The 15,588-nt window shown below is 42.7% G+C and overlaps 1 protein-coding gene across 1 annotated transcript; it reads left to right on the forward strand.

Moving 5' to 3' along the window:
- Nucleotides 1-10,494: 10,494 nt before the first annotated feature.
- On the forward strand, nt 10,495-12,710 carry LOC116852594 (zinc finger protein CKR1-like). Its single transcript, XM_032833106.1, has 2 exons — nt 10,495-10,707; nt 11,686-12,710. The coding sequence occupies exons 1-2, from the start codon at nt 10,510-10,512 to the stop codon at nt 12,007-12,009; spliced, it is 522 nt and encodes a 173-aa protein (XP_032688997.1). The 5' UTR covers nt 10,495-10,509; the 3' UTR covers nt 12,010-12,710.
- Nucleotides 12,711-15,588: the final 2,878 nt, after the last annotated feature.

Raw genomic sequence — 15,588 nt, forward strand, 5'->3', positions numbered from 1 at the left:
TTCGCCATGACTGCGGTCGATATGAAAATTTGACATTACTTCTTTTCTTTCTGGAAAACTACTCTGATTTATTAATTTCAATGTTTTCGCACGCTCAATCGCCACACGAAGCGAACTTATTCCCTCCACTTGAAGAGAGCGTTTTACAAACCCATCAGACAAAGCAGCAATAAACTGAGAACAAGCGATTTTTTCACGTACCTCAAACGAGCACTCAGGATACGCTATTCGTGCTAAGCGCTCCAAATCCGCACCGACCGACGCAAAATCCTCTCCCGAATATTGCTTTCGATTAATAAATTGAGAATAAAAATTCTGTGTGAGTTCGCTTTCGCCGAAACGCAACTCCAATTTCGATCGAAGATCCGCAAAAGTGAGAGTACCGTTTTCATCGTCGTACTAATCGAGTAACGAACGCGCCTTTCCCCGAAGACGTGAAGGCAGTATCACTGCCCTCTCCGTTTCTGACCATCGATTTGCATTCGCAATTAATAAAAATTGAGACAAAAATTCGCGTAACGGAGCTGTTCCGTCGAAAATATCCGGTTTCAGTTTTAACACTGAAACTGTTCGCCCGTCCCCGCGTACGACTCACGTGATTCACGAATCGCGCCTCTCTTGTTCTCGCACGAAATAGCATTTTCGGAAGGACTTAGCTGTGAAAGTCGCTGCTCCAGACGATTCAGGACAACATCGCGTTCCTTAAGACGAACCTCCATCTCATTGCGGAAACGTTGCTGCTCCTGACTTTCCTGCCGTCGCTCCTCGCGCAGTTGTTGCAGCTGTAACAGCACAGCTTCCAAAGCATTCTCCGTCGGAGTCGATATCATGGCTTGAGAGCGAGTCCTCACAGGGGAATGTGACATTTTCAAAGAAGTTCTCTGTGACACTGCGCACTAAACCACTCACTCGTGTCCACCGAATTCGTTCGATTTTTGGCTCGATCGCGTATCTCAGAACGTCGGATCGCGAACAATCAAATCCCGGACGAGCCCCCAAAATGTTACGTACGTGTGTAACGCGGAAATAAGGACAAAGGACGAAGTTTCGGAACAAATAAGAACTCTATTTCAAATTATATACACGCGGATCGTTTTAAGAAAATCCAGAAAAATCAATAGACACATCCGCTGTCAAGCGCAATCTCTTTCAAACTCTAACACTTCGTTGCCGTGACAAACAGCTGATCCGTTTACACTTCGTTGCCGCAGCAAACAGCTGACCGGAGCCGATCGACTCCCGCGAACGACAACTGACGAACGAGATCAGGCGACGCACGTTACAATATATATTTATACGTAATTAAATGGATATGTATACAAAGCTTTTTTATAGTTAAGTATTTTACCGGTTATCATAATATTGGACGAATTAATCGGTTTGGACGGTCTGAATTAATCGTTCTACTATTACGGATGTTCCATCATCTAATAATAATATATTATCGGGATAAGCGTTTTTGATTGTGAAATTTTTATATTTTAATGAAATAATATTAAAAATATTACCTAATAATTTTTCTTTAATTATTTGTATTGTAGATGGAATATTAGGGACTTTTTTATTTACGAAATACTTCTCATAAAGTCTGCGACATATTTGAGGCAGAACATGATTTCCTGACTGAACAAGTTGTTTGATATTACCCGGTGTACTTTCAAAAGAAAAGCAAGTTATTCTGCTTAAACTACAGTTCATGTTTATAACGTCATCAACTAAGTGAGTTAAATTATGCATATTTATTGATTGTGATTTTTTTCCGTAATATTTTTGGGATAATTTAACAAATTTTTGAAGATATTTTTTTGCTTTTTCAGAATATAGTAAAGCATATTTATCACTTGATAAGAGGCGACACGCAGCGTGAAATTATTGCAGTAAAAGATTGGCCGATTCCGCAAACAAAGAAACAACTTCGTAGCTTTTTGGGATTTTGTTCGTATTATCGGAAATTTGTTAAAGAATTTTCTTTAATTGCGAAACCCCTCTATTCTCTTACAGAGAATCAATCAAAATTTATTTGGACAGGGCAATTGCAGGAATCTTTTGAAAAATTAAAAGGTGTTTTAGTTTCTTCTACACTACTAACTTTTCCCACTGAAGAAGGGAGATTTATTTTGGATACTGATGCTTCTAATGATGGGATGGGAGCAGTTTTATCTCAAATTCAAGGAAAGTCAGAAAAAGTAATAGCTTATTATAGTCGTGTTTTTAGTAAAGCAGAAAGGAATTATTGTGTAACACGACGCGAACTTTTGGCGGTTGTGGATTCTATTAAATGTTTTCATCATTATCTTTATGGGAGGAATTTTTTAGTAAGGTCTGATCATATTTCTTTGAAATGGCTAATGTCATTTAAAGACCTTGAGGGACAATTAGCTCGTTGGATAGAGAGGCTCCAACAGTATGATTTTGAAATTCAATATCGGAAAGGAAATTCCCATCGTAATGCAGACGGTCTTTCACGACGTCCTTGTGAATTTTCTTCATGTAATTATTGTAAGAAAGTTGAAGAAAAGGAAATGGTTGGTAAAATTGGAAAAGTTGGTCGGATTATTTTTGGAGAAAGTCAAAGGGATTGGAGGAGAGAACAATTGGACGATAAAGTGATTTCCATTTTTCTTTTGGCAAAAGAGCAGAATCAACGTCCTTCTTGGCATGAGATATCTCTTAAAGGTCCTTCTGCTAGAATCTACTGGAATCAGTGGGATGCTTTATTGATTTTTAAGGGAATTTTATATAAAAAATGGGAATCTGCATCATTAATTAAACAGGTGTTACAAATAATTGTACCACAGAAAATGATTAATGAAATTTTGAAAGAAGCCCATGATGTTCCTTCTAGTGGGCATTTCGGAATAAATAAGACCTTGGCTAGGATTCGCCGAAATTTCTATTGGTCAACTTGTAAAAAGGATGTTGAAGATTGGTGCCATACTTGTGAAATTTGTGTTTCAAAGATAGGTCCTTCGGGTAAGGGGAAATCTCCACTTCAAATTTTTAATGTGGGGGCTCCATTTGATAGAGTTCAAATGGATATTTTGGGACCACTTCCAGTAAGTACTTACGGAAACAAATATCTTCTTGTTGTAGTAGATTGTTTTTCAAAATGGGTAGAAGCTATTTCTTTAATAAATATCAGAGCTTCGTCGGTTGCCGAAGCTTTTGTTAGTCAGGTAGTTTCACGTCATGGTGTACCTCTTGAAATTCACACGGATCAGGGAAAATGTTTTGAATCAAAGCTTTTTCAAGAATTGTCACAGTTAATGGGAACCAAGAAAACCAGGACTACTGCTTTGCATCCTCAATCAGATGGCCAGGTAGAGCGTCAGCAAAGAACAATCTTGGAATATTTATCGAAATTCGTCTCGAGTCATCAAAAAGATTGGGATCGTTGGATCCCTATGAGTCTCTTAGCATATCGTTCTTCAAAACATGAGACTATGAAGTTTACTCCTTCGGAACTTTACTTTGCACGAAATCTTCGGATTCCTCTGGACCTATTCCGTGGTATTTCTCCAGGAGAGGAAGAATTTGTATCGGAAGTGTCTTATGTTCCGAAATTGAGAAAAAAATTAGATAAAATTCATGAAATGGCACAAAACTTTATGGCTATTAAGTCGGAAAAGGTGAAATCTTTGTATGATAAAAAAGCTAGAGACGTTGTTTTTTCGCCTGAACAGAAAGTTTGGTTATTTAATCCGAAACGTATTAAAGGAAAGACTCCAAAACTCCAAAGGAACTGGGAAGGACCTTATAAGGTGGTAAAGAAATTAAGTGATGTAGTTTATTGTATACAGCTTTCTCCGAGGCATAAAAAAAAAATAATTCATGCGGATAGACTTGCGTCTTTTAGAGAAAGGAATAATAAGATTATTATGTAATTTTTTTTTTAAGGGAAAAAATTTAGCATCTAATTTAAAAAATATTTTTGTGAATAAATTAGGATTATTCAGTAAAATAGATACTCTCTTTTATTTTCTTTTGTTGAAGGTTTTGGTCAACTGTGGGACTCGTCGGAGGGACTCTGTCAAGATTTAGAATTGGAAGAAATGCATGAAGACCACCCTCCCCACGGTTTTTTGACCGTGGTTTTTCCCGTGGGGCATTGGACGAATGCCGGGGTGGGGACCTGGAGTGTTCTCGTGAGAGAACGATGGGTCCACGGGAGTTACCCCCTCCTTGTCCGAAGACTGGAGGCGCAACATAGAAGGCAGAAGCGTCATCCCAAGATCTTCTCGGAGGTGACCTAATAGGATACTAAAAAATGAAGCCTGGAAAGTCTAAAGCAACAGCTTAGACTAAGGCAAGAAATCATTGGTGTCCATGGTTCATCGTTAATCCGGAAGGAAGTCAGCGCTCGTTTAGTCTGTAGCAGCAGCTCAGACGAGAGCAGGAAGCTGTCTCGGGGGAAGGAACGTCTTCAGGAGCTCCCCCTATAATTGTCGGGACGACAATTAAAGGAGAAGGGGGGCAGTGTTGCGCCCGCGCTTTTGGGAGCGTATTGCTGGTTCGGTTCGAGATCGAGAGATAAGCGAGACAAGACGACGAGCGCCCGGCTTGGCAACGTGTAAACAACAACAGAGATGAGATGGTCCCGAGCTGTCAAACCGATTGGACGTGCGACGCATCTCTCTGTTAATATTAGAATATTGTTAATCCTGCATCAAGAAGCTTTATAACGGCATTAAATTCCTTCCTAGTTTACTCTAATAAGTGTCTGATTTATTCCCCGCGAACGCGAACACGAGTGTGCGACAAGGCGCAACAATATTTTTCAAATTTAATCCTCTATCACTGTATTTATTTATAACAAGTTACTAATTGCAATGATACGTATCCAATATTAAACTATTTACAATCGATTATAAAACTATTACAATCTGTACGAACATGTTACATTATTTTATATATTCAACTCACATTCTGAGCATTACTGCTGGCGCTATCAGTGTTACAAATGTCTGGAAAATGTTGTCCATGATCTACATTGCTTGTATCAACATTATGCTGTATCAATCCTTCATTCTGTTCTTCAGAATTTTCGGAAATATCACTTGAGCTGCATTTCAATTGTTTTTCCATTATATTTTCTGCAAATTTATCAAAAAAACTTCTTTAAAAAAAGATTATTTTTATTAATATATTCTTAATTTTATTAATATTCTTAATTTACTAATAAATTCTTAATTTACTAATAAAAATACTAAAAACACATTATATGTTAATTAAGTATATTTTGATTCATCTTATATATGTAATATGACGTATTTATAAACTTCATGTTAAATAAAACACACAAAGCCTTTGTAATTGTAATGAATAGTAATACATCACGCGTGTATCAATTTCAATCTCAAATATTCGTAAACGTATTCTCTAGGAGGAACGATACTAAAGTATGAATTTTAAACGTAAACGGCGTCGACATACCCGACGATGCTGCGAACTCCCATCAGTCCCATCAGTAGCGAGCGTTGATGTTATCATTAGCGGAGAATTGTTGTTGATTTTACAATTGACGAATCGGAATTGTTATAAGCGAGCAACGCACCCGAGGCGCTCGACATGAAGACTGAATTGTTACTAACGGGAGCAGAATGTCTGAGAGAATAGGGTTAAACGGTCGGAACAAACGTAGTTATCTTCTGTTCGTTATTTGATAAGTGGAATCACGTGTTGCCCTCCCCCTTCCCTTGATTTCGTTTTCCTACGATGGCAAGGCGCGTTGATACATTCGCAAAACACACATAGGACGTTGATTGGCGCGAGGAGCGCAGAATGTATTGCTCGGCCGTCGACATCGTGGAAGTAGCTTTTAACGAAGCTTTGTTCTCTTCATTGTTGCGAAGACACCGTTGTTAAAGACACCGTCACACGCGTTATATTGTACATGAGTTTCTCGCGAAGACGCGGACCCGCCTTCGGGGTCTGCCTTCGTGACGGAGATGGGTCTTAGAGACACGACACGACACGTTAGCGGCCGACTGTTTTTGTTACTGTGATATAATTATCGATCGCGTAGCGATATATAAGTATACTCGTGCTTTTACTCGCACGCGCGCGACCAGCCAGGCGTGTTGAGAACACCTAACGTGGGCGATTCCATAGTGTCGCGCGTAGAGACGATAGCTATTTTGTACGTTCCGTTATAGGTCTTCTCGACTCTTAAGTTTCTCACGTTTACTAGACACTAGGACGTTGAGTTTGCGAGCGAGCGAGGAATTTCAGCCTCCTGGGGTGTCTCAGCGTCGCGCGATCCTCTACGCGAGGCCTCTTCCAGCGCTTAGCGAGCTTCCTGTCGATAGGCGCGCTGAGACACCCCGCGCCGGTACCTGGCCGATTAGGAACGCAATATGTTTTCACCGTCGGTTTATCGATAGCGATTTCCCGCGGTATGTTTTATGATCGTATATCGTCGCTGTGGAAATGTGAGATACAAATAAATTGATGTTCGGACACCCTACCTGCCAGATGTGCTTCACTGTTCTTTTTCCTAACATTACTCCAAGTCTTTGAACTTTCTCTCTCTCTCTCTCTCTCTCTCTCTTTCTTTCTTTCTTTCTCTGTTTCTACTTCTATCTCTCTCTTTCTCTCTGAAATCGAGCCTTAAGTTGCTTCTACTAAAACATCCAGGACCCGAGACTCGACAAACCCGTCACAGCTGCACGGTAGATGATCTATTATACAGTCTAACGCGTGCGATGTCTGTTTGTGGCCCGAACTAACGATGGATGCCTCCCACTGTCTCTCACGCACTCTAAAACTGCAAAGAGCGTGCTTGACACCTCCCGAGACCGAGCTCTCCCTCTGACTGACTCCACCTCACCCACATCCTCCGCCGCGTGTCATGAGACTAATACCACGATCGGTGAATCTGTGCAATTCTTCACCCGCGCCTGTGTGCTTTGCATCCATGCGTCGCCAAAGACATTTGCACCTTGCAGACACCTAAAGAGCCGATGTTCACCGGGACCAATGGTGAGTATCCTCGAGCCTCCCGTCGAATCGCGGATTCGGCTATCTCCTTCCGTCTTTCTCTCTTGAAGCGGTAAAAGACCGCTGTTTGCCTCTCGGTTAGCCATTGAGGCTCTTCTACAATGGCCGCAATGTCAATTGCAACGCTCCTTGTGACAATGATCATAAACTCATGCTGTGTACTAATTTGGAGTTGCAACTGATCAGCGGTACAGCTTTATGTAACATTGACGCTTCTGATTGGCTGTTACAATTCTAGACAAGTTCCCGCCATGACTTTGCGATTTCCTGTACGACAATTGCGATCGACAGGGCGACCATTGTGGAAGGAGCCCATAAACGCTCCTTGAAACATCCAAAGTCGAAAGTTATCGGAGCAGGCGAATCGAACCAAGTCTTACAGTTTAATTTTTGTTTTCAGATCTTCTCGTGATGGACTCCTTGATGAGCTTTGTAGGTCTCACGGCCGAAGTGACCAGCGAGCATACATCGTACAGATTCCATAAGTCCCTCTTTTACTGTCCCAAGTGTCTGCATGGCTTCACCCTCAAGAGCAATCGCAACCGCCACTTCAGATATGAATGCGGCCATGAGCCCAGGTTTAAGTGTCCTTATTGTGAGCTGCGCAGCAAGCAGATTTACTATCACATCAGGAAGAAAGACCAAAACGAGAAAGTCTACGTCGTCAACCTAAAATCCTAACGAATCGTGCTGAGCATCACGTCCAACTATTTTGACACCGCTGGCTACGTTATTACGCATTATAACGACCATAATGAGTGCAATGAATGTCTTCATTGCAACACATTCCGTTTCGAGATCACTTCGATCGTTCTCTCTTTCTTTGGTTCGTTGTTGATTGTCTCATTTCTCGTCTGTTGCCTCAGCTATGCGCTTTACTTCTCCGACTAGTTGCTTTACTTTCAGGAACAGACGACCGGTGTTACGAACACGTATGTATCTGTCAACTTCGTCGTTATCAGGTAGGAATATTACATGAGGCCCAAAAATCTTTTTCATGTCCGACTCGAGCTTCTTCGAGATATCGGCAGCTTTTATTGTCCATAAACTTTGCGAATAATTTCCATTCAATTTAATCACACTATGACGTTGGATGATGCACGACGTAGCTGTTCGATCACCCGCGCAGACTGTATCTCGAGACTGCATAGCTAGGTTGAGAGATAATGTAAAATTCATACACGTGAGATATTATATTTTCATACAGTTTTGGGCATCGTACACCACAGAAAAGTTGGTACATGTTTTAATGATAGATTTTGAGGGCCAAACTCTAAGGAGATTCGACCATCTCATTGTCAACATATTCATATTCTTGAGACCCATTGAGACAGCAATAAAGAGATCAACCATGAACAAAATATACAGTGTTAAAATCTAATATATATATATATATGTACCACGAAGATACCGTTGTGCAGGAACAAGTGATGAAATATGATGAGAGACAATCATCATTAAAATATCTACTATGAAGATTCTAGGTATAATTTCTGCGTAGCGTCACTTCAGGACCAAGGGCCATGTTCTGGACACACAGTGAATGATAAATACACCTTTTTGATTCTGAAGTTGAGACGAGGTTATACGTGACGCTCATATAAGAAAAATTAAACTTGGAATTAAAGAATATATTGTAACGATGCATATCGTTACGTAATAAAAACGCAGAACAACGCGAATTAGAAGCGCAAGAGGACAGCGCGTCCTCTAACATTGTAAACAGCGCGACCGCCGAACAACCGCGGTAAATAGCGAATCAAGCGAGATTCGAGGTATATAAAACGCCGCGTAATCGTAATCGAAAGATTCGATCGTCCGCTCTCGAAAGAGAATCAGAACCGATCTACCGCTCTCGAAGGAAAATCCGATTCCGATCATCCGCTCTAAGAGAGACCGACTCTACTCCGCGCCTGGCAGATTACTGTTCGTCGATTGGCGACTGTAATCACTCCGCCGTCGTTGCACGGATACGTGTCATCGACATTCGACTCTACTCCGCTTCTGGCAGATTACTGTTCGTCGATTGGCGACTGTAGTCACTCTGCCGTCGTTACACGGATACGTGTCATCGACATTCAACTCTACTCCGCTCCTGGCAGATTACTGTTCGTCGATTGGCGGCTGGAATCACTCCGCCGTCGGCTCACGGATTCGTGAGACCGACACTAATAAAACCCGCGGCACCGTTGACCGCATCCGAAATCACGGCCGCATGAGCCAAGCTCGTGTAATCATAAAGGAAACTCCGAAAGCTAAGGTCCCGCGTACAAGGACCGACGTACGCATCAGATACGCGGAAACGACTCAAATCCTCACGACAAGAGATCGAAGGGAACGCCGCTAAGGCAATATCTCGCGTGCAGCCACGCTGCAATCTCAGCGACCGCGGACATTATATGATTCCGAAACGCCGATAAAATCGCTAAAGAAGTGTCAACCGCACTTAAGAGACAAGACGCCAAAAGAAATATCAACAGAATAAACTCGCGAGTGCGCGACACTGACGTCGTCCGTGTCCCACGCACCGCGCGTCACATCACGCAAGCCGGTGTCTAAACAAACCTCTGTCAAGCGATACAAACAACCATAACCAACGGCGTCGACACGTACTGTTCTCTCTGTATATTGTCATTATCGTCAGCTTATTATTTAAATACATTAATCATTATTATTTAAAAAAAAAACACTGTTCTTTTCAATTATTCCCCTTATCACGAACCCGATCCAACAAGCGATTCGAACCCGCAACGAATCGCGCTTACAATATTTAAATTCGTTGTATTTCCAGAAAAAGACCCCAGGAGCCGTATTTTGGACACATAGCGAACGCTGAATATACCTTTCTGATTCTGAAGTTGAAATGAGTTTATACGTGACGCTCACATAAGCAAGATTAAATTTCGAATTAAAAAGATATGTTTAAATTCGTTATACTTCCAGAATAAGATTCCAGTGCTGGGATTCTGTAACTCGTTATTGGAGTTAACGACAGTTTCGTTATCGTTGCGCAATTTTTCTACAGTATATAAAAGTTGCGCAACGATAACGAAACCGTCGTTAACTTCAATAACGAGTTACAGAATCTTAGCACAGGGGCCGTATTGTGAACGCTAAATATACTTTTCTGATTCTGAAGTTGAAACGAAGTTTATATGTGACGCTGTCGTATAACTAAAAGGAAACTCGGAATTCAAAAGGCATATTGGCGCGTTCGCTGTAAGGCCCCTGGCTTCACGCGGCTCGACCCGACCGGTTGTGAAGTGCGACGCAAGTTGGACACCTCGCACCTCTCGCGGACACTCACTCATCGCCGCGACGAACATCGAGCTCATGCATACACTAATCCACCTTTAGGGGAATCATGCCTCTTCGACGGTTTTTTCACGCCTCATCACCGATCATTCACAATCATCCGGTCTTTTCCTTCTTACTAACCTGTTGTCTGCTTTCAGTGGAGCGCTCTTACCGGTTTCTTACGGAAATTACGGTGGCGAGCCGTACAACTCGATGAAGTTTGACGCTGGTCAGAGTATCAGGGGGGCCACGATTCGACATCTCGAGAACGATCGTAGGAAACACGTGTGCCCCAAGTGCGGCAACGGTTACACCGTGGTCAAAAGTTTCAGGCGACATCTGCGCTACGAGTGCGGCTTGACGCCGAGATTCAAATGCCCATACTGCGGCACTCGCAGCAAGCAGGCCCACGTGAGCCAACACATACGCAGGAAACACTCTGGTCAATGGATCTACATCATCGACTCGCCCTGATGAATTGCCGGCGTCGTTTCAGCGTCGTCGTCGTCGTCGTCGTCGCTGCTGCCGCCGCCGCCGTCATTTCCCTCGGGAAACAGTTCCTCCAGCTCGCGAACGATTGTTCATGTTTTCTTGCCAACATGCATGCGCGAAACAAAATATAAGATCGACAAGAATAAAAGTTGATCTTATATTATGATTTGAGTATGCTCGCGACCCTCTTCAGTCAACCCGTACCATATCGATAACGCATCCGACATATCCATGTGGCGGCGTTGTACTTGATTCTTATTGTTGGATGTAACTTGTCAGCTTGTTAACTGTGTACTTGTGGAACTGTACTGATGGAATAAATCACCTTCACGATTACCATCGGACACCTCGAGAAGTGCTTTCTCTTGTATCGCTGAATTTCTCGCTGGAGCGCCCATGTTGGACGGTCTCTTGTCCTTCTCCTCTTTTTTTTCTTTTTTCTTTGAATTTCAGTAGCAGTTACCAGCGAGAGAAGACGATCAATAGTAAGATCTAGTTTTGTCAGAGACAAACCGCGTTCGTTCCCACGAGAGAAGCGAGCAATCGAGATGCCCGTTTGATTTCCTTGCATCTCATGTACCAAACGCCCTGTGTATGTGCCAACTCCTCAGGGCGATCGGACTCGCAGCTTGCCTTGGTTGGCTTGCTGGCGCGCAAGCCCAGCAGGTAAAACGAAGACAGATCCTTGCGCGAGCTTGCGCCCCTCTCAGGGTCAGGTGACAGGAATAACTCGCGGTAATATTTCGCAAGCTCCACGATCCCATCACCTTCTTTCTTTTTTATTTTATCTCTTCCATCTTCATCACCTCGGTGTCTCGACCACTCAATCCATGTGTATCTCGAACGTTTTCCCAACTAACCACATGTCTTCTTGATTTTTTTTTTTTAGACATAAAGAATATCAAATTGGAGGCCAGTTTGGAGTGCCAATACCCGATGGTGATAATGGAGTCCAAGGGCTCCGACGACGACGAGAAGCCGCTCGCCTCGAGGAGTCGTCGGAACGGACTCAAATGCGTCGAGAGGCACATGTGCTCGCGCTGCTCTAAAAGCTACATACACGCGTGGCACCTGAAGAGGCACACGAAGTTCGAGTGCGGCCAGAAACCGAAGGTCCAGTGTCCTTACTGCACCGTCAGAATGAAGCAACGCGGTCACATGTACAGGCACATCCGCCAGTGCCACCGGGGAAATAATGTTTACGTGATCGGTTTGAACTGAGAGCGCGCGTACGACGAGAGGCCGACTCAAATAAAAAACCGTGACATACACCGTGTGGTTCCTAGGCATACCTTCCCGAGAAAAACAGATTACATATACAAGGGCCATTTGAAAAGTTTCCGGCCTCATCGACATAAAGTAACTGTAGAAAAAAATTGCTTTCGCCGTCCGATAGATGACCTTGACATATGTAAACCGTAAAAAGTTGAAGTCATTCTGATCATTACTTTGTCTATGGCAACTCTTCCAAAGTTGTCAGCTAACATTGTCTGTGAATGGAGAAACTTGAGTATCGCGCAGTGATAAAATTCCTTCATTTGAAAGGGAAAAAGACTCAGGAAATAAAAGATGAGTAGACTCTGTATACGGTGAAGCCTCCTCTTCATTTATAACGGTCAAATATTGGGTGGCCGAGTACAAACGTGATCGTACGAGCATTTTAGACGAGGAACATTCCGGGCGCCCGAAAAGCGCTACAACTGACGAAATGGTTGATTTAGTGCATCAAACTGTGATTGCAGATCGTCGATTGACGGTTAAGGATATTGCTGAGGCTTGTGAGATATCATCTGAACAGGTGCACAAGATTTTACATCAAGAATTGGATATGAGAAAATTATCCGCGCGCTGGGTGCCGCGCTTGTTGACGATCGACCAAAAGCGCATACGGATGGACATGTCGCGCGAGTGTCTTAGCCTGTATCAAAAAAATCCAGCGGAATTTTTGCGGCGAATGATAACCATCGATGAAACCTGGGTACACCACCATACGCCTGAGACAAAACAACAGTCAAATCAGTGGATTGCGGTAGGGAAACCAACTCCGAAGAAGGCAAAGGTCGTTTTCTCTGCTGGAAAAGTGATGGCGACAATTTTTTGGGATAGCCGTGGAATAATTCTCATCGATTACTTTGCAAAAGGTGAAACAATCAACGGACAGTACTACGCTGCATTGCTGGATAAATTGAAGGCCACAATTAAAAAAAAACGTCCGCATTTGGCCAAGAAAAAAATCCTGTTTCACCAGGATAACGCTCGGGTTCACACGTGCATGGTCGCAATGTCAAAATTGAACGAATTAAAGTTTGAATTGCTTCCGCACCCACCTTATTCGCCAGATCTAGTTCCCAGCGACTTTTTCCTGTTTCCAAATTTGAAAAAATTTCTCGGGGGAAAGAAAATAAGTCAAATGCTGAGGTGGAAAACGCTATAAACCAACATTTTTCAGGTTTAGACAATCAATTTTTTCTGACGGTTTAAAAGGATGGGAGAAACGTTGGACCAAATGTATCGAGTTGCAGGGAGACTACGTCGAGAAATAAATTTTGTTTTGCTTCGAAATATGTTTTTCTTAAAAAGGCCGGAAACTTTTCAAATGGCCCTCGTAAGTATATGTGTGAATTTTGTCTCTACACTATGGCTATATATGGGCATACATAATTATGTACGTCTACCTAAAAAGAAATACTATTGTACATAAATGTAACTAAAGTTAATTGCTTATATTTGTGGCAGGCCGCGATGTTCGTACAATGTTCATAAAAAAATTGTTATGCCACTATTTTCTCTTCTTTCTATTCAACAAATGTTTTTCCGTGTGGACATACGTAATTATATATGAATAAACAATATTACACAGATCATTAACATATTAAACTCCACGTATGAATCCCCACGTCACCTCACGGGGCCGCTGGATAGCGGACTGCCAGCGACGAAGCCCGCGGTCTCCACAAGGCAAGCGGACACCTATTCGCATCTCGCAAACGAACCGGCCGCTCACCACCCTCGGGCCGTTCAAAACAGACATACGTGCCATATATTTATATACATATGTCGAACAGTTTAGAATTATATATTCCTTTATGTTCTTTAATATTTTTTTTTGTAGAACTCTTTGTGTTTTTATGTAATTGTATAGTTTCCATCATCGATTGTCTCACGTTATGATAATCATGAAGACTTATCTATGGATATATACATATATTTATATATACTACTGTGTCCAAAAAGTAAGAACAGTTTTAATTTATTTCAAAAAATATTTATTCTTCCAAATCTATTTCGTCGCCTTCAAAGTAATCCCCTCCCGACACAATACATTTATTTTCCAGCCAGCGTATTTTCGAGTCCTCGAAACAAGAATTAAAGTCGCCTTCCGGGATGGCTTTCAGAGCGCGTAGCGATTCACGTTGTATCTCTTCTATCGTCTCAAAACGATTTCCCCGCAGTGGTCTTTTGAGTTTCGGGAATAGCCAGAAGTCACACAAGTGCTAAATCAGGCGAATACGGTGGTTGTGGAACGATATGGATCGAATTTTTGGCGAAAAAGTCACGAAAAACGAGTGCAGTGTGAGAAGGTGCATTATCGTGATGCAAAAATCAAGAATTGTTTGCCCACAATTCTGGCCTCTTCTTGCGAATAGCTTCACGCAAACGACGCATAACACTCAAATAATACTCTTTGTTGACGGTTTGGCCGGTTTGGTCGATTTTCTTGACGTGTTGTTCATCGGTAGAGGTTGATGGTCGTCCGGAACGCTCTTCGTCTTCAACACTTTCACGACCTTCTTTGAACTGTTTATACCACTTGTAAACATTTCTTTCCGACAAAGCATGGTCCCAGAAGGCTTTCTGCAACATCCTGAACGTTTCTGCACCCGAAATTTCATTCCGCAAACAAAATTTAATGCAACTTCTTTGCTCAGTCTTATTAGACATTGTAAAAATCGCCGAATGCATTTTTAGCGTCGTACAAAACCAAGCGTAAAGCAAAAAGTAATGAATGTTTTGACATGAAATTTGTCACAGATGACTATCACAATGCTGCCAACTTAGAAAAAAAAATATTTATGATGTGCGGTTTACCCGCGCGATTTAAATTGAAAACTGGTCTTACTTTTTGGACACAGTAATACAAGTCTATATAAATTATATATATATATATATATATGTAACGCTATTTCGCGTTCGGTGCGGGATAAGCTGTGAGTCGGTGTGGTCCGGATTCGAGCAGATGTCAATAATCGTGAAGACAGTGGAATGGATATTAGAATAATATATATTGTCGATTAGATGGCTATTTACAATGTGTATGTACAGGTTGAGTCGACGCCGTTGGCTTCGTGCGCGGGCTTTTGTGTTCGCTCGTGTTGATGTCCGCTGCGGCGGAGCTCGGGCTGCGGGACCGCTGGTGGTCGCGGAACGCGGGCGGTCGTGTGACGCGTCGACCGTGTTGTGCTTGCGGCGCGATGTTGACGTTTGGATCTTTAATTTTGGTCGCGCGTGGAGAGCAGTTACTTGATGACTAATACGGCCCTGCTTGCGCGATGCGTCGAATTTTTGCGGCACGGTCGTGTGCTACGATACGGTGCCGCGGGGATCGGTTTCCCCGGGACGGCGGCGCGGCTTCGCGGAGGTCGACCTTACGAATCCAATAAGGCGACGGATCGGTAAGCAAGGCTTTACGAATTCGACACGTCTCCGCGAGTGTCGACTCTACGAATCCAACGAGTCGACAAAGCGGTAGCCGGTACGGATTTAATAAGTCTACGTGAATGTCGACTTTACGAATCCAAC

The sequence above is a fragment of the Odontomachus brunneus genome, unplaced genomic scaffold, assembly GCF_010583005.1.
Source record: "Odontomachus brunneus isolate Ranch 3 - 2012 unplaced genomic scaffold, Obru_v1 Obru_scaffold_237, whole genome shotgun sequence".
Taxonomy (NCBI): domain Eukaryota; kingdom Metazoa; phylum Arthropoda; class Insecta; order Hymenoptera; family Formicidae; genus Odontomachus; species Odontomachus brunneus.

What these genes read in the sequence shown, in the direction of transcription:
- LOC116852594 (XM_032833106.1), top strand. Translation starts at nt 10,510, where the DNA reads ATGAAGTTTGACGCTGGTCAGAGTATCAGGGGGGCCACGATTCGACAT. An exon ending in CTCGCAGCAAGCAGGCCCAC is followed by an intron (nt 10,708 to 11,685) that starts GTGAGCCAACAC and finishes TTAGACATAAAG; the next exon opens with AATATCAAATTGGAGGCCAG.